Source organism: Oryza sativa, chromosome 8 (genome assembly GCF_034140825.1).
Source record: "Oryza sativa Japonica Group chromosome 8, ASM3414082v1".
NCBI classification, from domain to species: Eukaryota; Viridiplantae; Streptophyta; class Magnoliopsida; order Poales; family Poaceae; genus Oryza; species Oryza sativa.
In genome coordinates this window covers 4,476,440-4,500,187 of record NC_089042.1, presented here as the reverse complement: position 1 = coordinate 4,500,187, position 23,748 = coordinate 4,476,440, and the positions used below count along the sequence as shown (strand labels likewise).

At 43.4% G+C, this 23,748-nt stretch overlaps 3 protein-coding genes across 5 annotated transcripts; 1 reads left to right on the top strand and 2 right to left on the bottom strand.

Moving 5' to 3' along the window:
• Nucleotides 1–3,175: 3,175 nt before the first annotated feature.
• On the bottom strand, nt 3,176–13,176 carry LOC4344796 (uncharacterized). Of its 2 annotated transcripts, XM_015792729.3 has the most exons (12): nt 12,683–12,763; nt 12,478–12,537; nt 9,793–10,756; nt 7,062–9,021; nt 6,348–6,708; nt 5,824–6,218; nt 5,386–5,657; nt 5,224–5,303; nt 4,959–5,090; nt 4,549–4,875; nt 4,072–4,466; nt 3,176–3,878 (listed from the first exon to the last, which is right to left on the bottom strand). In XM_015792729.3, the coding sequence occupies exons 3-12, from the start codon at nt 9,879–9,881 to the stop codon at nt 3,564–3,566; spliced, it is 4,326 nt and encodes a 1,441-aa protein (XP_015648215.1). In that variant the 5' UTR covers nt 9,882–10,756; nt 12,478–12,537; nt 12,683–12,763; the 3' UTR covers nt 3,176–3,563. The 2 variants fall into 2 exon arrangements, with proteins under 2 accessions (XP_015648215.1, XP_025883431.1); XM_026027646.2 differs by lacking the exon at nt 9,793–10,756 and having other exon boundaries at nt 12,683–13,176.
• Nucleotides 13,177–16,465: 3,289 nt separating this feature from the next.
• Nucleotides 16,466–20,577, bottom strand: LOC4344795 (phosphopantothenate--cysteine ligase 2-like). Of its 2 annotated transcripts, NM_001422453.1 has the most exons (10): nt 20,424–20,577; nt 19,702–19,866; nt 19,457–19,589; nt 19,318–19,362; nt 18,969–19,054; nt 18,752–18,804; nt 18,579–18,638; nt 17,819–17,920; nt 17,279–17,398; nt 16,466–17,097 (listed from the first exon to the last, which is right to left on the bottom strand). In NM_001422453.1, the coding sequence occupies exons 2-10, from the start codon at nt 19,820–19,822 to the stop codon at nt 16,846–16,848; spliced, it is 972 nt and encodes a 323-aa protein (NP_001409382.1). In that variant the 5' UTR covers nt 19,823–19,866; nt 20,424–20,577; the 3' UTR covers nt 16,466–16,845. The 2 variants fall into 2 exon arrangements, with proteins under 2 accessions (NP_001409382.1, XP_066168963.1); XM_066312866.1 differs by lacking the exon at nt 20,424–20,577 and having other exon boundaries at nt 16,584–17,097; nt 19,457–19,585; nt 19,698–19,886.
• Nucleotides 20,578–20,667: 90 nt separating this feature from the next.
• Nucleotides 20,668–23,116, top strand: LOC112939900 (uncharacterized). Its single transcript, XM_066303617.1, has 2 exons — nt 20,668–22,507; nt 22,750–23,116. The coding sequence occupies exons 1-2, from the start codon at nt 20,785–20,787 to the stop codon at nt 22,785–22,787; spliced, it is 1,761 nt and encodes a 586-aa protein (XP_066159714.1). The 5' UTR covers nt 20,668–20,784; the 3' UTR covers nt 22,788–23,116.
• The last annotated feature ends 632 nt before the right edge of the window (nt 23,117–23,748 follow it).

Sequence of the window (23,748 nt, the reverse complement as noted above, 5' to 3'; positions counted from 1 at the left end):
GAGTATAGAGTCCATATAGGAATTTAAAACAAACTAAAATTCGGAATAAACATAATAAAATTAAAAGTAGAGTTTAGAATTCGTATAAAAATACAATTTATAAATAACTAAAATTTGAAATTAAAAAAAATATGGGAAGAAGAGTCTAAAGTCAATATAGAAACACAATTTAGAAGTAACTGAAATTCGAAATTAAAAATTAAAGAATATTGAAAGATGAGTTTAGAGTCCACATAGAAATACAATTAGAAATAATAAAATTTCAGAATTAAAAAATAAATAATATTGGAAGAAGAGCCTAGAGTCTATATAAAAATACAATTTACAGATAATGAAAATTTAGAATTAAAAAAGAAATATTGAAAGACGAGTCTAGAATCCATATAAAAATATAATTTACAAATAACTAAAATTTAATATTAAAAATAATTAATAACTAATATATATATATATATATATATATATAATACAATATGAATATTACACATGAGTAGTTTCGTAAAGTTACTATAAAATTTAAAATTATGTTGTCATTTTAATATATTTGAATAATACATTGAGAAAACATATATGCTATTATATGAGAGAAAATATAATGATGCTAGCCGCGCAATCAGCGTGAGCCACCATGCTAGTTCTCTGTATTTCTCGAAAAATTTCTCGAACGCAGCCACACAGTGTAACTAATGCCAATTCTCTGTATTTTCATGCTTCCACGTCACCCTATTTTCTCTCAACCGTTGGATGTCAATCGCAAGACAATGAAGCAGTGCACTGAACAGCTTATTTTTCCCAGTTGTTTTGCTTGTTGGGCACAACACGGCTGAGCCTTCTCGCTCCCATATTCTTTCGCTGCTACAGCCTCCACGACTGTTCCTCTTCCCCTCCCACTGGCGGCTAGCAGCGCGGAGCGCAACACGCGCATCACGACGTGCCACTAATGTTCCACATCGTCATTGTACGTCGATTCCCCTTCCAATTCATTGATTCGCCTATTGTTATGTTTCCTTCCTTTGCCGAAAATCGTTTCGTCTTCCACGATTTCTCCTTCTTAATCTCTTCCTCCACCAAACCCACATTCAGTTCCTGGCTTTTCGCCACCAATGACCGTCGATATGTTCTTTCCGCCTGCTACCATTTCAATTGCAGTGAGAGCAAGGTCAATAGTACCGCTGGCTGCTAGCTCCAAATTATCATTATCTTAGAGCAGGTATAGTAGTAGGCTTTAAACCAGCTGCAAACATATTTTAAGAAAATAAATAAGGAGAGAAAAGGGCAGCGGGCTACAGATTTGTAGTCAGCTGTAGCACGGACTCCAAGACATAGTGTGTGTATGACAGGTGGGACCATGTATTAATAGTGTAGTACGTAACTATTGTATGAATGAGCTATTAGATTGGCTATAGATGAATTGGAGCTGGTAGTTGGCTATACTATTTAACTTGCTCTTATTAAAAGCCAATTTAGAGCTAACTTATACGTTATGTTAGCTATAAGGCTATAAGCTAGCTACAAGTTAAGGCAATGACAAGTATAATATTTTGCATGGGCATATCAACTATTAGGATCAATGCTGCTATTCATCTTTGTAGCCACCAACAGTGTAGCAGTGGGCACTAGCTCATAACAAAAGCCACAGCAAACACAGGTAAAATGGAAGGAGTAGAGGATTGAGAGGGTTCTCTATGGGACCCACATAACACACTTTTTATGACCCCTGCTAGCTGCATGCATGTGGGGGGCCGTGCAAGCGCCTAGAACAAGCGCCCGCTTGCATCTCTCTCTTTGATTATCTTTTCTTAATTTAGGATTAGAAATTTTGAAGCCTGCTTAACCATTCTATTGTACCTGCTCTGATACAAGATCTATGAATTCAGAGCTTCAATATAGCTGCCTGTCGTCGATGTTGTCATCTCCGCCTGATGTTGGTTGGCTGAGAGCCTGAGACTGACACCCCCACATTCTTTTCCCATCAGATTGGTTCATTGGCTCTTACTCCCTCAGTCCTAAATTATATTTGAAATAAATATTGTTTCAAAGAAAATAATCAAACATGTGAAAAAGAAAGAAATTTGCTTCAAACAATGTTAATAGGGTAGGTGGTTTGTGTGCACCAAAACCTTTAAAGTTCTTTAAATGGCTTGTTTAGATCCCTAGCAAAATTTTACACCCTGTCACATCAAATGTTTAGGCACATGTATAGAGTATTAAATATAAACGAAAAAATAACTAATTACACATATTGCGTGTAAATTACGAGACAAATCTTTTAAGCATATAATTGCGCCGTGATTTGACAATGTGATGCTACAGTAAACATTTGCTAACGATGGATTAATTAGACTTAATAAATTTGTCTCGCGGTTTACAGGCAGATTCTGTAATTTATTTTATTATTAGACTACGTTTAATACTTCAAATATGTATCCGTATATCCGATGTGACACGCCAAAACTTTACACCCATGGATCTAAACACACAAAACTATGGATAAAAATATGACCCCCTGAATCATTTTAAAATGACATCGTCCAACCTTTAGTTCGCTATCTATGAGATAATTTCTAAACAAACTATAGTCTTACCTTTGAACAATATCAATGCCCGTGCGGCCACCTAAAGTCTAGGTGAAATTAGATTATAATATTATGGATTAAGAAAAATAAATAAAGAGTTACATGAGAATTACAACTTGATTTTTATATTTGAACAAAAGGTACATGTGTGTTCTATTTTGAACTCTAAAATTTATAAGGTTTGGTTTTTCTAAAGGTGAGTATAAATAGAAGCCATGGCAAGCTGAGCAAGCAAGTAAAATGGGGGCAAATGAGCGAGGGGTAGTTGCTGGTGGTTGCTAATGAGAAGATTCGACTTCTTTTATAAAAAAAAAAAGAATCCTAAAACAATTAGATGACTATTTAGTATATTTTTTAAAAAAGTCATGTGTAAAAACCAGATAATTTTATAAAAGTGCTAGCCGAGCAATTACTCGCAGGCTACCCTGCTAGTAGTTTTCTTTAAATAACAAACTTACGGATAATGTGCCTAACAGTGTAAGACGGAGATAAACATATAATCTTCCCAAGAAAAACACGGCCATAACAGGACCAAATTGTCCAATCCACCTTAGGAAAAGAAAAAAAAGAGAAGCGATTCTTACCAAAGATTACATCTCTGTGCAGAAGGTACATTTGATTCAGAACTAGGTATATATCCTTTACAGGAAACACAGACATAACGAAATGCCCAAATAAAAGTACACCATGGGCAATTGCATCATCTGAAGCCTTCCCAAAGGAGGCAAAAATGATACCCAGTTCCATCCTACTAAATTGTAGGTTTAACATACTGGGACATTGTTGCAGCAACCACTCAGGACACTAGTTCCTCGGGTTGTGCTGTTTCCGTGGCACCAATATGGCAATGTCCATGGTTGTGCGTCGAGCAAGAAAAAGCATTATACATCAAACAAATATGAACAGATGGTGATTCGACTAGGGTGATCAGTACGAATTGCTCTTCCGATGTACAAGAATCAGCAGAAAGTTACCGGTGAGCATTCATCACCTTGGCCCTGATAACTCGACCGCATGGAGGTTCTCAGTTGAGTCAACAGTCCAACCATTCTGATACAGGCCAAGCTCCACGTCCTGCTGTACTATTTCTATCTTCTGCCACTCCTTCCATCTTTCAGCAAGGCCATCACCTTCATCAAGCATCCTCACCACCGCAGCCATCTTGGGGCGTTCCAGAGGGGAGCCTTGTGTGCAAAGAAGCGCGACCTGGATTAGTGATTCTACCTCAGCATCAATGTACTTGTTCTGTAGATCTGGATCAATCAATTTCTCCAGCTTTTCCTCCTTGATTAATCGTTTGACCTGCACAGAGCACATAACCATAAAAATACTATTTTTTAAGACCTTTATTGAAAGTCTGAAACTACATTTTATTAGATGATATTTTTGGACATACAGAAAAGTTACTTTATCTAACTCTGACACAGCAGCAAGCCACAAAAGGGCATGAACATCTCGACTGCAATTTGGATTGAGGAATGTACCAGTTACTTACCCAGTCCAGTGGCATGACACCCTCACCTCTGGCTAGAAGAGCAAGATCAAAGGCACGTTTTCCTGTAATAAGCTCCAAAAGCATGATTCCATAGCCAAATACATCAGTTTTCTCAGAGAGAATTCCTGTTGAAAGATATTCTGGTGCAATATGTCCAATTGTTCCATGTACTGCAGTTGTTACATGGGTATCCTTGTAATCCATTGGTTTGGCCAAACCAAAATCTCCAAATACAGCTTCAAAGTCTTCATCTAATAAAATATTTGCCGCTTTGACATCACGATGGATGATCTTTGGGTTGCAATGATCATGTAAATAGGACAGCCCCCTGGCAGAACCTGCTGCGATCCTTCTTCTTGTTTGCCAATCAAGTGGAGGTTCAGATGGTGGTCGTTCTACAAAATAAGACCCAAATCAAACCTCTAATTGTCTGAAAGATATAGGGATGCATGACTGGAAAAAAGGAAGGCGAGGTACCTCTCAGACGTGAAGCAACACTTCCATTAGCCATGTATGGATACACAAGCAACCTTTCTGTGGGTGTCATACAGAACCCACGTAAACGCAACAGATTTCTATGTAAAGCCATGCTAATCATCTCAACTTCTGTTTGAAACTGTAGTTCCCCACCAGGTGTTCTCTGCTCCTTTAGTCTCTTAACAGCTACTAAAGAACCATCTGCTAGTCTTCCTTTATAGACCTTGCTAAAACCGCCTGTGCCAAGAATGTTTTTATTGTTGAAGGTCTTTGTTGCAACTTGAAGTTCTCGTAGCGAAAATCTTTTAAGCTGGCCAAGATGGACCCCTGTATACTTAGTTGTAACAAATAAGGAAATGTAAGTTGAATCAAAGTTGTTCTCCAAGTCCCCTGTTCTATTGGATGCTTACCAGGTACAACAGGAAAATACTCTTGGGGTTTCCTGCGTCGCCACCAGGCAAAACCAATAGCAGGAATATTAAATAGCAAGGCTGCTCCAGCAGCCACTCCACCAGAAATTGCTCCAGTACGAGATGACCTCCCTGCCAAAAAAAAAAAAAAAAAGAGGGGTTATTCTTGTCAGAACCACAACAATATGTATCATACCAGCATATGTACCACATCTCACTGGGGGAAAAAGAGGCTGTTGCATAGCAGTGAATCTGAATGAATCACCTGGGTTATATGGAGGCGGTGGGTGAAGGGGCGGAGCACTGGGGGTGCCAAGACCACACAAGGAAGTGTTGTTGGCAAAACTGAAAGACAGACAGTGTAAAATAGCAACAGTGTGTAATAAAAAAAACAGTGAACTGCCACTACTATTAAATATAGTTTTACCTGTTAGGTGCAGATAATGAAAACGAACTAGTTAATGGAACCTCCTGTCGAACTACTTCTATCTTCCACCACACCTCCCACCTTTGTGCAAGGCCATCACCACCTTCTAGCATCCTCACCACCTCCACCATCTTGGGGCGTTTTACAGGGGAGACTTGTGTGCAAATAAGCGCAACCTTGATTAGTGATTTTACCTCAACATGAATGTAATTGTTCCGTAGATCTGGATCAACCAACATTTTCAGCTTTTTCTCCTTGAGTAACCGTTTGACCTGCACAAAGCATATAACCTTAAAAGACCTTACTGAACTATCTATTAACTGATGAATTTTTGCATATACAGAAAAGTTAGTTCATCTAACTCCAACACCACATCAAACCACAAAAGGGATGGAATCTGCACTGCAATTCGAATTGAGGATTGTGCTAGTCAAGTACCCAGTCCAGTAGAAATATATCCTCATCTCTGGCACGGCCATCGTGATATAAGGCACGCTTTCCTGTAATAAGCTCCAAAAGCATGATCCCATAGCCATATACATCAGTTTTCTCAGAGAGAATTCCTGCTGAAAGATATTCTGGTGCGATATGCCCAACTACTCCACGTACTGCCGTTCTATCATCAGTATCCATGTCATCCTCTAGTTTGGCCAAACAAAAATTCCCCACTAATGCTTCAAAATCTTCATTTAAGAAAATATTTACAGCTCTGATGTCACGATGGATAATCTTTGGATCACAATGATCATGTAAATAGGATAACCCCCTGGCAGAACCCAATGCGATCCGTAGTCTCGTTTGCCAATCAAGCGGAGCTTGAGATGGTGGCCGTTCTGTAGAATAGCACCCACTTAGTAAATGTTCTATATCTTCATACTACAGTTGTTAAAAGTAACAGGCTAACAGCCATCTAAATGATGCAAAGGAAAATCTGTAAGTCTAGGAAAAACAAGGCAAGGTACCTCTTAAACATGATGCAACACTTCCATTAGACATGTATGGATACACAAGGAACCTTTTTGTTGGCGTTATGCAGAATCCATGAAGACGCACCAGGTTTCTATGCACAGGCATCTCAACTTGTGTTTGAAACTGTCGTGTTCTCCGACTCCAATCCGCTGTTGGACAATCCATGTGAACAACTACTAAGGAACCATCTTGTAGTCTTCCTTTGTACAGTTTGCTGTCGAATAGATCAACAAGAACGTTGTTATTACTGAAGAAATCTGTTGCATCTTGTAGTTCCTGTAGTGAAAATATTTTATGTTCATGAGGATAGGCCTCATCTGGACCCTGGCCCTCAAATTCTTGACTTGTCTCACCCTGTTCCACATAACACAAAAAAGGAAATGAATGTGATGATGATTATTATTAAGAAAACAGATAGCGTAAAATTGCATTCAGTAATCCCCTTCTTGGTCAGTTTCTGGAGCTACTAATTGCTGAAATCTCTCATTTTTGACTTATTAAAAGCATCACACATGTTTTGCAAATGTTGGAAGAAGGATACAGCCACAGCTCAAACAAGAGAGCAACAAGTGAGGAGTCAATTAATTATACAATTAAACGATTAGATATTAGAAGTTTTGCAGCATCCAAGAAACAAATAATAATAGGAGTTGAAACTAAGAGGATGAATTAATAATCAATGTATCCAGGTCTGATCGAGAACTTACCAATAAACAATTTCCACAATCATACTCTAATTGGAATCTGCTAGTCGGACAATTGGGAAGCGTCTCGATGGTAGCTTTGATGAGGCTTACAACAGACCTGGTGATGCTATCGTCCATATCTTGTGCCGGATCATAGATACCGTCAGAGTAAATGTTGCCCCATATACCAATCTCAACTTTGGTAAGGGTGGAGAGATTCTGGATGCCAAAATCAGAAGCACCATTCAGGCAATCCATTCCATGTAAACGGAATTCAAGCTGGAGGTGCTCAAGCTTTGGCATTGACCCTGCTTCAAACTCCAGCATGGTCCCACATCTCTTGATTCGTAACGAGAAATATCTCAGACTTCTGAATCCTTGGTTGCCACAGATGATGATCCTTCCATTGGTGCCACAGAGAGTTCTGACTTCGAGAAAATGCAAGCTGGGTATTGCTCCAAGGATCTTAACATCATTTGGTCCCATTCTACGGATCCAGAGTTGTAATTCAGTGAGGCTTCCAAGATAGCTCATCCAGTTTGGGACCTTACGGTTGTAACAGCCTTTGATATGAAGCTTCCGGATGATGCAAGGAGTAGGAGGGTACCACGATTCCAGGGTCAGTGGGCCGCCAGTCAAATATAGATGATGAAGGTTGCTAGACAGTAAGGCTGAGACATAATTTTGACATTCCTCGGCATCTGACCACCAAAAAAGATGAACTTTCAATGTCCTAAGCTTTGTTAGCTGACTGAATCCTTCCAGAGACTTGCCTAGCTCACAGTAGATGCCAAATTCCTCTAGTTCTTCCAAGCTCTGCATCTTACCAATTAAACCATCAGGAAATCTAGTCCATCTTTCAACATATAGATGGGCCAGGCACTCAAGTTTTGCAATACTTAGCGGAAGCTCTTGAATTTTGGTATCACATATGTCCAGTGTTTGTAGATAATGCAGTTGTTCAATTTTTGTTGGGAGCTTAGTTATTGATGTTGATCGAAGAGACAAATACTTGAGATGATGCAGCTTGTCAATACTTTCAAGATGGTTTTCTGTCAACCCTGATTTTGATAGGTCCAACACACGCAGAGTTGGGAAAACAAACAAGGAAGTTCCATTGACATGCTGGAATATAGTAAGTGACCGGACATGGGAGAGATTCAGGCTTGCCGATTTGTTAACCTTTTCTTCATTGTGATTCTTGGCACAGAGCCTACGTACTCTGAATTTTGAAATATGGCCATGCTCTGCAAAATCCAATGTGGTGACAAAATTTTCTTTAGTAGCCTTGCATGTGATGAAATCAAGAATGATGTCATGAACTCGACATGCCTTCGCCTGGCCATATTTTAAATCAACTGGCTGGATCAAACTTCTATTGATAAGATCATTAAAATAGTTCTGGCCAACTTCATAGGTGCTCCATCCTTGTTTCTCATGAACGAATCCTTCAGCAATCCATCTATTTATCAAACGTTGCTTGTTAACCTTGTAATCTTCTGGAAATATACACAAGTATAAGAAACATGTTCTCAGATGGTGGGGAAGTTCAAAGTAACTAAGAGATAATATCTTTGTCATGTTCCCAGCATCTGGATTGTTAGCAAGTGCACAACCAATATCATTTAGCATCCTGTCCCATTCATCTTTTGCATGCTTGCCCGCTAACAAGCTAGATACTGTAATAATTGCCAATGGTAATCCACCACACTTAGCCAATATCTCATCACAAACTTTTTCCAGATGGGGATTGTATAATTCCCTGGAACGAAATGCTTTTTGGCAAAACAACATTTTGGAGTCAGCAAAATTAAGGGGTTCCATTTGATAAACACAACCACCATCACTTGAGCAATGTGATGCAACTGCGGCATTACGTGTTGTCATGACAATTCTGCTACCACATCTATTATTGAACAACGCTAGGCTGACAACTTTCCATGCTTCCACATCCCATACATCATCAATTACAACAAAGTACCTGTTTCATGATTTTAACAGGGTTATTAAATTATATATCATTTAAGTATGCTTTACTATCCTACTGCAATCAGGACTGTATACCAGCATGCATGCTTACTCTAGCACTCAGGTCCCCTATGTTGTAAGTATGAATGGAGAACCTAGTTAGCAACATGGGTATGTCTTTTCAAAAGATATGTATGATCAGCTTCTGCACAAACAAATTTGCAAGTGAACATGTGACAACATATCTGTAATGCATGAGGTTTTTGTGGACTTTCAGTTTTTCGGAATGAAAAACTTTCACACGTGTTAGTTTCTTTCCGGTAGGGATTGGGAAAAATTCCTGCACTTTCAAATGAGGTTTTAACGTTCACATGTGTCGTCATTCGCCATCAAGCAGTCCACATTAGCACTCCGAGGAAACAAATATTATTCATAGATTAGGACATAATTGAAAAAAAAAGTCAAGCAGCACAAATTTGCAAATATGCTGTCATTTTCCATCAAGAAGTTAGTTTTTCATGAACACCATTACAGTATTATCTAAAAATGGTTTAGAAAGTTTTTCTAATTTACTCCTGAAAGTTATAGCCGTCAAGCCTGGTTAACCTCTTGTTTTTAGCAGATGCATATGCACTTCATAAACAAAGAAAATGCACATGATTAAGCCACTAACTATTGTTCATTGTATGCTTGTTGTTCTCCATGTATGTCTTAATAAGGGTTTCCATGCTTAACCAAATGTAGAAAAATCAATAGTTGTGTGTGGGTGGATTACTGGTTTTACCTTTTATCTTTGAGGCGGTCCCTTATTCTGTCTATGAGTTGCCGCTCATCTTCAGATGTGTAATCAGTGATCCCTACTTCAGTAAGCATTTGTCTTAAAATACTCTTTGTGTTAGGACTTCGTTACACAGACACAAAACCTGTGCATTCAAACTGGCATTTGAATTGATGGAAGACTTGGTTGGCGAGAGTAGTCTTACCCAGACCACCAGAACCCACAATGGACAACACCTTGACTTTTACATCTCTTATCCCCTTGGCAAACCACTCCATGATATGCTCCTTTGGTCCATTGATTCCCACAAGCTCATCAACCTCAACGTAGAGTGCTGGAAGCCTAGGGTCAATATCAGAAGTGGTACAGCTGGCTACCAGACCAATAAAATTATACCTCTTGTGCCTCTTGCTTGCCTCTATCACACGTGTCTTGAGTTCTTCGATCTCATTAGAGATTTCATGGCAAGCCTTCATCTTCTTCAGTTTGTATGAGAATCCCTTAAAGAATGTAGATTGTTCATCTTGCTTGTGATCAACAAGGACCAAGAAGGAATCAATGAAATCTTCGATATCATAGGCCAGCTCACGCACGGTGTCCCTCCAATCCTTGTGCAGGGGATCAAGTTCCTCTACAGATTCAAGCATCTCCAAGGCAGCCTTCATGCTGCTCAACTCATCTCTAAAGAAGGCAATTTGACTGTGTACACCTTTGAGCTTGGTGTACTTGTCCTCCAACATCTTGGAGAGCTTGGACAGGACGGTGTTCATCACTCTTGTAGAAACACGCACAAGCATCATCGCCATTACTATCTTATGTCAGAGCTCTCTGTTAGATGATCGAATTGTAGGATTCGTGGGATGGAGAGGTGTCCATGAGGTAGTTTGATGGTACTAGTCATGAAACTAGGAAGCTTCTTGTAGTTGTGGAGGATTTGAAGAAATGTTCTGTGTTCATATGGTGCCTAGGCCTGCATTTGGAAGAAAGATGATGCACTGAGTCCACTCGGTCAAGTCAAGTCAACTAGTGTTTTCTGGCCGCACAATTGTTGTCCCAAACTCATCATTGTTATAGTTACTTTCAGTTATAATATTCTCCATCTTTATTGGCTTTCTGTTAGGAACTTTCCTTGTTTTTCTCATCACAAGGCGTTCTTTCAGTTGTCTTTCTCTGAATGTACACAACAACTACCAAGTTGTCTTGTTGCTTTCGGCCTTGATTCTAAAGTTGTTTTAACAATTTTCAGTTAACAGTGAACCATCATATAACTCTTTAGGCCTTGACTCTAAAGTTTGTTTTAGGAAACACTACCAGAGATTTGATATTCATTCAGTGACATGAATCATCATGACAAAATACTTGGGAGAGGTTCTATGGCTGCAGAGCAATTGCAGATTCAATAAGGAATACCAATTTCCATCTTCTTGTATGAATCATGCTAGCTTAATTTTCTCATTGATTTGCGGGTACTCTTCTAAACTAGGACAGTGCTTGGGTTATTCTTTCACTGCTTGGTCCTTCAAATATTGGAACTCGGAACTAGTGGGAAGGAATGTTTGGTCCATTGTAAATTGTTTTCTTCAAATGGTTTGCTTCATCTTTCATCCAAAGTACTGTTGTTCAGCTGGTTGAGTTGTCAGCTTGATTCAGTTTACAGTGGTTCCAATGCCTTTCCATTGTTCCTGTCTAGCCATCTATATTTGGGTATTATTTGACAGGCCTGTTTTTTTGCTTGGTTTGACAGTCTACTTGTATGTTTTCATTTATTGTTCTGTTGGTCAATGTATGTACACACAATGGTTTTGCACTGACATAATATTTTCTTACCATACATGGCAGAGGCAATTCTAGATAATTTGTTTTGATGAAGTTTATCTGTGCCTACTAATTCCTTTGCTTGACTTGGCTTTTCCCGAATTTTTTGCATGGGCATTGAGGCTTCTAAAGGCTGGCAAGTGACACATGGTCTTGGGAACTTTCCTTGCTTTTTCTCATCACAAAAAGGTATTCTTTCAGTGTTCTTTCGGTTGTCTTTCTCTGAACGTACATAATATCTACCAAGTTGACTAGTTGCTTTCAGCCTTGACTCCAAAGTTGTTTTAACAATTTTCCATTAACAGTAAACCATCGTGTAGATGTTTTACCTTCACTCTAAAGTTTGTTTTAGCAAACACTACAAGAGATTTGGTATTCATTCAATGACATCGATCCTCGTGACAAATACTTGGAAGGGGTTCTAAGGCTGCAGAGCAATTGCAGATTCAATAAGGAACACCCATTTCAATCTTCTTTTATGGATCATGCTAGCTTCATTTTCACATTGATTTGCAGGTACTCCTCTAAACTAGGCAAAGTATGATGTACACCTCACTAGACTATCGCCTCAGTCTGAATTCCCAGGTCAACTCAAATACCAGGCAAAAACATCACCCTCAATAGTCTTACAACAAAAAATCACCCTCAACTATTTAATCCCCATGAGAAAGGGATTGGAGAGGATTGAGAGGGATTGATTCCACACCTCGTCCAAGGCTCTAAAACCCCCTCAATCCCCTTGGGAGAGGAATTAGCGGACGAACAACGCCTAAACCGGATGGAATGCCCCCCAGCTCATTTCAAAGTGAATTTTATCATGTGGCAGTATAGTCAGCAATATATAATTATATACTAAAAAAAATTGATAGAACCCACATTTGGGACGAAATTCTCCAGCATGGCCGTCGTCTCCCCCGGTTCTTCCCTGCCCTCTTCCTGCACAAGGAATCAAGGAAGCCAAAACTAAATGTCACTGTACGCTAGAAGGTCAGCTGATCTGCAGCAATTTGGAGTAATTTGCAAGAAATCGCTGCCTGCGACTGCGAGGCAAAAGAAGGAAGGATCGCCTCATGAGTCATGCCTGGATGTCCACATGCTCGTCAGCGCACAGCCATTTTTCCCCCCGACGATTAGTACGAGGCCGATGCCGAGCGCAGCAGCTTGCCTGATCCCCTTGGACCCGCACCCGCCGGCGGGCGACACAGCACGCCGCCGGTGACACGTAGCTGGATCTGGCGGGGGCAGGGCGCACATCCTCCACGCCTCGAACTCCGCCGCGCATGCACTCGCGAGCTGCCGCAGGACGACGCCACAACGAGGGAGGATAGGGGGAGGCCGCGCGGGAGGAAGAGGACGGGGAAGAGAAGCTGCATTGCCGCCGCCACCCCCAGCGGGCATGGGAGTCACCGGACTTGCGTCGCCGCCGTCGTTTGCGAGCTCGCCGGGCGCTGCCATCACCGGGAAAGGATGCCGCCGGCTTTGAGGTGGAGGGGAAGGGTCGACGCCTACGAGGGAGGAGGCGAGCTGAGGAGGTGGTCTGACAGGTGGGCCCCATGGCTAAAAGCAGGAAAAACAACCATCCGCTTCAGGTGGTGGAGTTAACTCTTATTAGGCCCCGTTTGGTAGGGCTCCAAACTCCAACTCCCAGCTCCAAACTCCTACTCCAGTTGGAGCTAGCTCCTATTGGAGTTACAGACCCATCAAAAGTGTTTGGCAAACTTTTAGCTCCAGATCTGAAAAAAAAAAAGAAAAAAAAAGGAATCCCCGCCGCCAAGCGGCACGCCGCCGTCAGCCGGCCAGCCCCCGCGTCGCCGCCAAGCCCACGCGCCGCCGGCCAGCCCCCGCGCCGCCGCCAGGTCGCGCGCTGCCGGCTAGCCCCTGCGCCGCCGCCCGCCGACCAGCCCCCGCGTCGCCGCCGAGCCCGCGCACCGTCGGCCAGCCCCCGCGCTGTCGACCTCGCACGCCTCCGCCGAGCCCGCGCGCCGCCGCTAGCCCGCACGCCGCCGCCGAGCCCGTGCTCCGCCGCCGCCAGCCTGCCCGCCGCCGGTTGCCGCCGAATCTTGCCGGAGAAGATGGGAGAGGAGAGAGAGGATGGGAGGAGGAGGAGGAGTTTAGGGGTAGTTCAATGGCATTTCTGTGTAAATACATCAAAATTTTAAAGGGTAGTGGGTCTTTTGGGGTGGAGTGGAGCTGTGGAGCAGCAAAAACCCAGCTCCACCCCCGTAGTACAAATTTGTGGAGCTGCTCTGCCAACTCCGCTCCAAAAAACAAAGAATTTGTACCGTTTGGCACAGCTCCAGCTCTAGGTAAGTTGGAGTTGGGAGCTGGAGCTGTGCCAAACGGGGCCTAAGTCTCTGTATTTAGGGGCACAGCTAATCAGCGCGTACGCGTTCCTAGCGCAGACGCCGCCAAGGCCCACGCACGGGCTAGCATAGTAACGACGCCGCAAGGCCCACGCACACGCAGACGCACTAAGCCCCGGTAGTTTTTTCTTTTTTTCGCCTTTTTTCGGTTTTCGCTTTTTTTTTCTTGAATCGCTCCCTTATTTTCTTCGCGTGGTCGCGCGGTTTTTTTTCGTGCTATATTTTATAAATTGAATCTTTCACCTTCAATTTCAGTTGAAAGTTTTAAATTTGAGTTGAAAGTTTTTAAAATTTAAGTTGAATGCTTTGAATTTTGAGATGAAAGTTTTCAAATCTTGATTTGATTTTTTTAAAAAAATTGAGTTGAAAGTTTCAAATTTTCAATTGAAAATTTTCAAATCCGAGTTGAAAGTTTTCAAATCTTGACTTAAAAGTTTTCAAGTTCGAGTTAAAATTTTTCAAATCTTGACTTGAAAGTTTTCAAGTCCGAGTTAAAAGTTTTCAAATCTTGATTTGAAAGTTTTCAAATCTAGGCTGAAAAATTTTAAAAATTTTTGAGTTGAAAGTTTTTAAGTCCGAGTTGAAAGTTTTCAAATCTTGACTTGAAAGTTTTCAAGTCCGAGTTAAAAGTTTTCAAATCTAAGTTGAAAAATTTTAAAAATTCTTGAGTTGAAAGTTTTAAATCTTTACGTGTGCGGTAGTCAAATGTGAAAAAAAAACGTGACAGGGCCGTGTAGTCCACGGCAAAAAAAAAAAAAAGAAACGTCATAGCGCCAAAAAATGGAAAAAAAAAGAAACATCGCGCTGCGCGTACCTCCGCGTGACATCACGTGGCCCTCGTGGGCCTGCCCTGCAGCAGCGCGCGACTTCGCTACCTCGCGCGTATGCGCCAACTAGTGTTTCGGTGTATTTAGACACTAATTTAATAAACTACTTACAAAATTAATTATATAAATGAAAGCTAATTTGCGAGACAAATTTTTTTAAGCCTAATTAATCCATAATTAGAGAATGTTTACTGTAGCATCACATAGGCTAATCATGAATTAATTAGGCTCAATAAATTCGTCTCGCGAATTAGTCCAAGATTATTAATAGTTTGCGTTTGATATTTATAATTAGTGTCCAAACATCTGATGTGATAGGGACTTAAAAGTTTTAGTCCCATCTAAACAGGGTCTCTTTTGTCTCCTGTTTCACCTTGCTCATTTGTATTGTAATAGGATTAATTGAATTGGTAACATTATCAATTTGAAAAAAAAAATGTCAATACTATCCATGGAACCTCCTCCCTCCATTCCAAAATATAGCAACTTTTGCTTTGTCTAGATTCGTAGTACTAGAATACGTCCCATCTAAGCAAAAGTTGCTATATTTTGGGACGGAGCGAGTATCATGTGTTACTGGGCCATCGTTATCATGTGTTTATAGACGTGTTCGGCTAAACTTGTCGTCGCAGCCGCTATAGTCGTGACAATTGTCAATGGCTGTCAACTACAGTTGTTTTGAATTGTCGCAGATGTAGCAATTTCGACAGCTACCATAACCGGCGATAAGCCCCCGTATTATCCCCCGTATGTTAGTATCCTTTTTCATTGCCAATAGGCCTACTCGTCAACGGTCTTCAACCTCCAGCCGCAACCTTTGAGCCTCACCGTAACTCTTAGGCCTCCATAGTGCCGCGTCATACCTAAGGGCACCCTCAATGGTTATCTATATGCTATCTACAAGAGATCCATGTCAGCATATTTTTCTACTTGGAAGAGATTAAATGAAGAGAGAGAGCAAAGTTATCTACTAACCTAGAGATAGTCTATAGAGAAAAACGAGGCAATGAATTAGAGAGCTATAGATACCCATTGAGACATACCATTGAAGTGATTTACTATTAATCTAGTCTATTGCTGAGATGTACATGTTTTATAGATAGCACATTACTTTACCATTGCGGGTGCTCTAAGCGTGCATTTGAGGGGGAAGCACAGTGTCATTTACTCCCTCCATTTCATACAGTAAAGTTGTTTGACTTTCCTAGTTTATATAAAAATTTAACAACTAAAATATAAAAATAGTTTTATTAGATCTAACATTAAATATAATTTGATATTATGTTTGTTTTGTGTTGAAAATAATAGTATATTTTCTATACATTTGATCAAACTTAAAAAAGTTTGACTAGAAAAAAAAATCAAATGATCCTAGCATCGGATAGGCGTGAATTTACATATCGTGTCATAAATCATAATAATGAAAACAATTTTGACTTTCAATCAGTTAGTACTAGCATCGGATCACCCCCTTCATCCATATTAAATAATGCAAGCTCGTCTCCAAAGTTCTGATAATTTTTCTCTAGGTATGCACCAACATAGTGCTATTAAATGCACTTCCTCCGTTTCATATTCATATTATAGGACTTTCTAGCATTGCCCACATTCATGTAGATGTTAATGAATCTACATTTATATTATAAGACTTTCTAGCATTGCCCACAGTTCATATAGATGTTAATGAATCTATTAACGTCCAAAAATCTCCCTAGGGAATTTGAAGCAGGAGCATGGAAGACTACACAAAACGTCCAAAAATCACAACAAGATGATTTGAGAAAAGGAAAACTTAGAAAAAAAAAATCATGCCTATCTCCCAAGGCCCTTTCCCAGGGAATTAACATGTAGTAAGTTACAGAAGCACCAGGCGTAACATTGACACCTGAATGTGGTACATACATACTTTACCACCATTTGTGGGCATATGCTATTCTTTTTCTTTTTTACAAGTCATGATATTCATAGTTCAGCTCGTGGCTCGTAAGTTGTAACAACTTTGGATGATGTAGTTGCCAAGAATTCTGATACTCGTATTCCATTCAGTATAATTGTTATGTCAGCTTGTGCACGTCTTGATTGAGCTGCATGATGTGTTCGGAGTGCATCTCTACCAAGAGATCGATTAACTGTTCTTCGACGTCGTCCTCCTTGCTGGGCCTTCGCACGGTTGTCCTCCCATTGCTTGTGACCATCACAACTACATCTTTGTAGTTCGCTAGCTCGTTGGCGACCACGACATTCATACCATACTTTCTCAGAGCTGCCTCTGCCTTCTGCAGAAGGATATCTGGGTCCGTCTCAAGCTGTAATGTGCAGGTATTAGGCGCCAGCAGTAAGGTGGGTCTAGTCATCTCGACTCTAGAAAATAAGATATTTCGAGAGTAACACGAGCAGAATGAAGGTACACTGAGGTTTTCTTTAATGCAGAAAAAAGCTTGAGCAACCATAGCTCCATATGGAAGTGTGAAAATACATCAAACTAACCTTGAAGGATACACAAAATGCTGAAGGAGCCCATTGTTTTCTCAGAATGAAAAGCATCTTCGGAACTTGATTGAGTTGCATGTTCAAAGGACCACTTGCTGACTCGATTTTATGTTTAGCCTGCCAAAACATGTGCGAGGTACATAATGACCATGTTGCCTGCAACTACTAGTGCATTGGGTGCAATATGCCAATATATATGAAACATCTGATAACAAGGAGTCCATTACTATGCTACGTAACTACCATTTTTATAACTAGTTACGAAAAGAATCATATGTTTCAATACCAATACATGGTTCCTAAGTTTCAAGATTTTGAAATGGTATAACTCTAACATGGTGTAAGTAAGAGGGGGCTGTGATCTCTTAAATAAGGATCCCCTGATTTAGGGAAAAGCCAGGCACCTATAATGTCCAATGACAAACGCCATCTAGAAGCCTACGAGCATCATTAACTGATATATACACCAAATGCAGTGAACATATAGGCTATTTGTTTGTTTTAATACAATGAAATGATCAGAAGAGTAGAGCCTACCATGCTTTCCCATGGAACATAAAAGTCAGAAACTGCCGCAGCAAGGTAAAACATTCCTTGGCGTCCCAAGCAATTCATCGCCGTACCTACCATTTGCAGTAACTATTGGAAAAACAAGCAGAAGAGATATATCAGATTCCTCATCAGTATAACAGTATGCCAAGGTTAATCTTTTACTGTAGAACATAACAGAAAATTGGCAAGTTCCTAAAGCATTCGATATCTAAGACAGTCTAAATTATGACTGGATTTTCAAAATCCAAGCATCTCCCCACCTTAATGTATTGGAGACAGATCGTGATTGAATTCTTTTGCAATGCTAAGTCATATAATAATATATTCAATGAAACAAGGTATAAAATGTTTGAAACACCAGCAGTAGTGGACGTGTGAGCACAAATGCAATTGGACTGGACACCTGGCCATTGGCCCATTTTACTCAATTGATGAGTCACTTTCTGGTCAAATATGTATATATGCATTCGAATTATAATTCAAGCAAATGAATTAGCATGGGCCATTGGGCCAAGTCCATCCAGATCCACTTGCATCGCTATGTGTGAGACTGACTGAAAAAAAAAACACTGGATATGAGAGGAAGGGCTCTCAGATCGAAATTTATTAGGATAGGGGTGAGGCTCGAACCCAGGTGGTGCTAGCCGGAAGACCCCTAAGCCTTTCTCGTGAGACTGACTAAGTCCTCTGTCTTTATGATAGCGTGTATATGAGAACATGTTTCTGTAGGAATAATGAGCAAAACCTGAAGGTACTCAAAGATAGTGGTGAAAGGAAGTTTCAGCAATAGGCCTTCATCAATCGCCTGCAATCAAGGAACCAAGCCAATGGTCACACAACTGTACCAGTCTGACCAGTTGTAAGTTGTAACCAGCGCATGAGACTAGTTTCATGGAGTTAAAACAGAACTGTTTATACCTTCCGATAATTTCTTATTGCTGTCTTGACAACCGCGGCATGAGATTCTGGGACTGAGGTAAGTAACTTACATGAGAGTTTATCATTTAGTCTTTTCAGTTCATATCAATAAATGTTTATAATTAAGGTCAAACATCTAAAAAGTGAAAAAAAAGAAGCAAAAACAACAGATAATTCAGTTGGCATGAATATAAATAATTTAGGATCAATCCCCAACCTTGGATATCTGATTCTTCACCAAGCTCGAATAAATCAAGAAAGGAATCCTCTGGAAGAAACCTACAGTAAGGTTGCTTGCTCCCACTGCAAAGAGGCGCTGATGTCACTCACAACTCTTCCACTAAATGAGGCATTGAGAACTAAAACAAATCAAAAAAGAAAGAAAAGTAAACAAAACAGCTTGCACTGTCTATCTACACTGGTTTTTGTCTCTTCTTTATTCCCTGAAAACGTCCCAAGCACTGTCTATCTACACAATGATCGTAAACGAGCATGCAGTAACAACTTCAGCTCCTCTGAACTTACAATTGAATTGTTGAACTTTTTTTTTTTCTTTTTGAACTTACCGGCGGTAGATGAAGATGACCGCGTAGCCAGCTTTGAGAAAGTACCTGAATTTTACCAGCAAGCTGAAAATTAGCACCAAACAGTTGTACAAAGCAGAGAGAACAGCAACGAGAGGGCATCATGATGACGTAAGCATACTCGGTGGACGCGGCCCCTCGCTGGCCGGAGCTGAAGTTGTCGATGTAGCGCACGCACCGCTGCTCCAGGGGCACCGTCGTGCCGCCGGAGGTGACGCAGACCACCCCGGCGAGCCTCCCCCCTCCTCCGCTCCCTACCCACCACCAAACACGATCGAGATCAGCAAACTCACCCACCACGCGACGCATCGAAGGAGATGAGATCGGAGGAGAGGGAAGGAGGAGGCGAGGGGAGGAGGGACTTGCCGGAGTGGCGGGCGACGAAGTCGGCGAGGTCCCCGGCGACGCGGTCCTGGTCGCGGAGCGGCGGCGCGGCGCGGAAGAAGGACTCCGCCTCGCCGCCGCCGGTGGTGGGATCCGCGGCCATGGCTGCTGGTGAGAGAGCGACGGGACTGCAGGTAGACGAAGATTCTGTGGAGCAAATACGAAATGAACTAAAAATGAGAACCTCTGAATTTAAAAGAAGTGAAGAGATCGGGAAAAAAAATCTGAAAATACAAATAGAATCTTTGACTATGAGGATATCAGAAAACAAGTAGATTTGAAAACCTCTGATCTGGAAGAATAAAATTTTGATACACTCGTAAGAGGAGAAGAGTTCGAAAATAATATGAAAATAGAGAAAAAAATTAAAAAACAGAAAAAAAGATAGAATCTCTGATCATGAAGAGATCATGAAATATCTATTTGTATCTCTTATGCATCACTATCTCTGCGAAAAAACATAAAAACAAGAAAAAAGAAAGTCCGATTTGACACAAAGAAAAAAAAGTCGTAAAAAGGCGATAAGAAAACAAAAAACCAGTAAAGAAGGGCGAAAAAAAAAGTCCGATTCATGCATTAAAAAAACTAAGAACCAAGAATCATGCTGCTCTTGGTGCCCTAATATCAGTGTAAAATAAAATAAATTATTTGCAATGTTAATTATTATACATCAGTAAAGAAAAATAGCAAAGATAGACAGGTACCCAGTCCGGGTTCACACTTTGCTCCGTTGTTGCAGCTTGCCTGCGGCCTGCGCCTATGTCGCCGCTTGCCCGCACCTGCTCTGTTGTCGCTTGCCTGCGCCTCTGCCGCTGTTAGACTGTATATGGCATGTATCTCTAATTAGCCATCTTTCCTAAAACCTCCCGATCATGCTTCCATAAATCGGTCGAGTGTTCTATGGAAGGTTAGCGCCTATATGTAATACTCTTCGTGTATCAACATGATTATCGCGTTGAGCCATATCCACTCTCATGGTATCAGACAGCCGATCACAAGCTTCCGCTCCCTAACCCATCGCCGACGACCTCACCGGCCACCACATCCTCTTCTCCGGCCGGCCTCATGTCGTCCGCCTCCTCCACCCCTCCCTCCCCCACCTCTGCCGCCCTGGACACAGCGGCTGATGCCGTCGCGAAGGCTGTCCGCGCCGCGTTCCAGGTGCTGCCTGGCATGGAGATCGACCCCACGATGGCGAACACCGTCGTCGACTCTGCTGCCACCCGGGCCTCCGACGCCGCTCGCAACGCCCTCTCCCCCGTGCTGAGCACCCTCCTGTCCGGCACTCCCGCGACGACCGGCGCTCCCGCGACTACTAGCGCCCCCGCCGGCGCAGGCATCGCCGCGACCTCCGTGGCCGCCACCCACGGCGTGGCGCCTGCGACCACGGCGCCTCTTCCCGGCACCATGCCGGCTGACCTCGCCGCCCTCTTCGCCTCTGCGCGCCTCGCGCATGGCGTCCACACGCCGGAGCCGACCGTCCCCGACTTCTCGCGCCCACCCGCCACTCCTCTCGACGACGCCGCCTTGGCAGCACTCCACGCTCAAGCCGTCAGCGTCCTCAACATCAAGGCACTCGTTCCCGTGACTCTCGACGTCGCTGCCACCAACTACACACGATGGCATGGCCTCTTCCTCGTGGCACTCGGCAAGTACGCCCTCACGGATCACGTCCTCTCCGACGCGTACCACTTCGACCGCGCCGATTGGGTGCAAATGGATTGTGTCGTCCTCGCTTGGCTCTTCGGCACCATCTCCTTCGACCTTCTCCAAGACGTCCTTGCGACTGACACTACAGCTCGTCTCGTTTGGCGCGGCCTCGAGTATCAATTCCTTGGCAACAGCGAGCAACGTGCCCTCAACCTCACGACGGAATTCCACACGTTCCGACAAGGCGACCTCTCCGTCGACGAGTACTGCCGCAAGATGAAGACCTTCGCTGACAGCCTCGGCGACGTCGGCGAGCCCGTCCGCGACCGCACCCTCGTCCTCAACACTTTGAGCGGTTTGTCCGAGAAGTTCAATAACCTCCGGTCTCTAGTTCCCATGCAGCGGCCATTCCCGACCTTCGCCGAGCTTCGCTCCATGCTTCGCCTGGAAGAACTCTCCAAGCCGAACCACGCCGCGTCTGCTTCTTCCGCCGTCTTCCTCGCCACGGGCAGCACGACCAACGGCGGCAAGGGCGCCAATCCAGCGCACGGCACCGGCTATGGTGCCGGCAACCAAGGCGGTGGCGGCAAGGGCAACAGCAACCGGCGTCGCCGCGGTGGCAACGGCGGCGGCGGTGGCGGTGGTGGTGGCGGCGGTAACAGCAACCAAGGAGGCGGCAGCACCGTTCCAGCACAGGCGCAAGGTGCCCAGTGGAGGGCTGGCTTCCAGTGGCCTTCCCCACATAATCCATGGGCCGGCACCATCCACATGTGGCCGGGCCCGTTGGGTCGTGGTGTGCTTGGCCCAAGGCCGGCACCCTCCCCCTTTGCTGGTGCTGCTTTGGCTGGGCCGAGCGGCGGCCCGCTGCCTGGCCAAGTCTACCCGGCGCCCGTCCCCTACCAGACAGCAGCTGGCCTGGGGCAGCAGGCCCAGCTCGGTGGCGTGGGCCAGTTCGGCCCATCACAGCCACCCACTCCAGTGGCTCTTCAACACCCTTTGGGCTGGTTTGGTGGTGCTCCTTCGCAGTGGGACCAAGCGTCCCTTGCCGGCTCCTTCAACACCACGACGCTACACCAACCCGCCACAAATGACTGGTATATGGACACTGGTGCCACTGCACACATGACCTCCGACACCGGTATCCTCTCCCTTTCACACCCACCTAATCCCAACTCCCCCTCTCATATTGTCGTTGGTAATGGCTCTACTATTCCTGTTACTTCCATTGGGCACTCTAAAATTTGTCACCCTAACCGTTCCTTTACACTTCGTGACATTCTTTGTTCCCCCGCTATTATTAAAAATCTTATCTCCGTTCGCCGATTTGTTATTGATAATTGGTGTTCTGTCGAGTTTGACCCCTTTGGCTTCTCTGTGAAGGATCTTCGCACCAGGACCGTGATCGCCAGGTTCAATAGCTCCGGTCCTCTCTACTCCCTACACCATGCACTGCCTCCTCCACCAGCAGCCACCGCCCTCCTCGCCAACTCCAGCACCGACCTTCTCTAGCATCGTCGTCTCGGCCACCTTGGTCACGACGCCCTCAACCGCCTCGCTGCCGTCGTCCCTATGACACGCGGCGACCTCACCGGAGTGTGTCACGCTTGCCAGCTTGGCCGCCATGTTCGCCTTCCCTTTGCTAGTTCTACTTCTCGGGCATCGACAAACTTTGAGTTATTGCATTGTGATTTATGGACATCTCCTGTCGTTAGTGCTTCCGGGTTTAAATACTATCTTGTCATTCTTGACGATTGCTCACATTATGTGTGGACTTTCCCTTTACGTTTTAAATCCGACACTTTCACCACCTTGTCCCACTTTTTTGCTTATGTTAAGACTCAGTTTGCCACTAACATCCGCAGCATTCAGTGCGACAACGGCCGTGAGTTTGACAACTCCGCCGCTCGCACCTTCTTTCTCACCAATGGTGTTCACCTTCGGATGTCTTGCCCCCACACCTCGCCTCAGAATGGTAAAGCCGAACGCATCCTTCGTTCCCTCAATAACATTGTTCGCTCCATGCTGTTTCAGGCCAAGCTCCCCGGATCCTTCTGGGTTGAAGCGCTTCACACCGCCACACACCTCATCAACCGACACCCCACCAAAACACTCGATCGCCACACCCCTCACTTTGCCCTATATGGTACCCATCCCTCATATTCGCACCTTCGTGTCTTCGGTTGCAAGTGTTATCCAAACCTCTCCGCCACCACACCGCACAAGCTTGCCCCCCGTTCCACCATGTGCGTTTTCCTAGGCTACCCCCTCTACCATAAAGGATATCGGTGTTTTGATCCCCTGTCCAACAGGGTTATTATTTCACGGCATGTTGTGTTTGATGAGCACTCGTTTCCATTTACTGAGCTCACTAATGGTGTC

What these genes read in the sequence shown, in the direction of transcription:
- LOC4344796 (XM_026027646.2), bottom strand. Translation starts at nt 13,056, where the DNA reads ATGGCAGCGCCCGGCGAGCTCGCAAACGACGGCGGCGACGCAAGTCCG. An exon ending in ATATATTTCTACTGGACTGG is followed by an intron (nt 5,658 to 5,823) that starts GTACTTGACTAG and finishes TGCTTTGTGCAG; the next exon opens with GTCAAACGGTTACTCAAGGA. An exon ending in ACCGCCTCCATATAACCCAG is followed by an intron (nt 5,091 to 5,223) that starts GTGATTCATTCA and finishes TTTTTTTGGCAG; the next exon opens with GGAGGTCATCTCGTACTGGA.
- LOC4344795 (NM_001422453.1), bottom strand. Translation starts at nt 19,822, where the DNA reads ATGGCCGCGGATCCCACCACCGGCGGCGGCGAGGCGGAGTCCTTCTTC. An exon ending in CGAGGGGCCGCGTCCACCGA is followed by an intron (nt 19,363 to 19,456) that starts GTATGCTTACGT and finishes GGTAAAATTCAG; the next exon opens with GTACTTTCTCAAAGCTGGCT. An exon ending in CATTTTGTGTATCCTTCAAG is followed by an intron (nt 17,098 to 17,278) that starts GTTAGTTTGATG and finishes TGCACATTACAG; the next exon opens with CTTGAGACGGACCCAGATAT.
- LOC112939900 (XM_066303617.1), top strand. Translation starts at nt 20,785, where the DNA reads ATGTCGTCCGCCTCCTCCACCCCTCCCTCCCCCACCTCTGCCGCCCTG. An exon ending in ACACATGACCTCCGACACCG is followed by an intron (nt 22,508 to 22,749) that starts GTATCCTCTCCC and finishes TTCTCTGTGAAG; the next exon opens with GATCTTCGCACCAGGACCGT.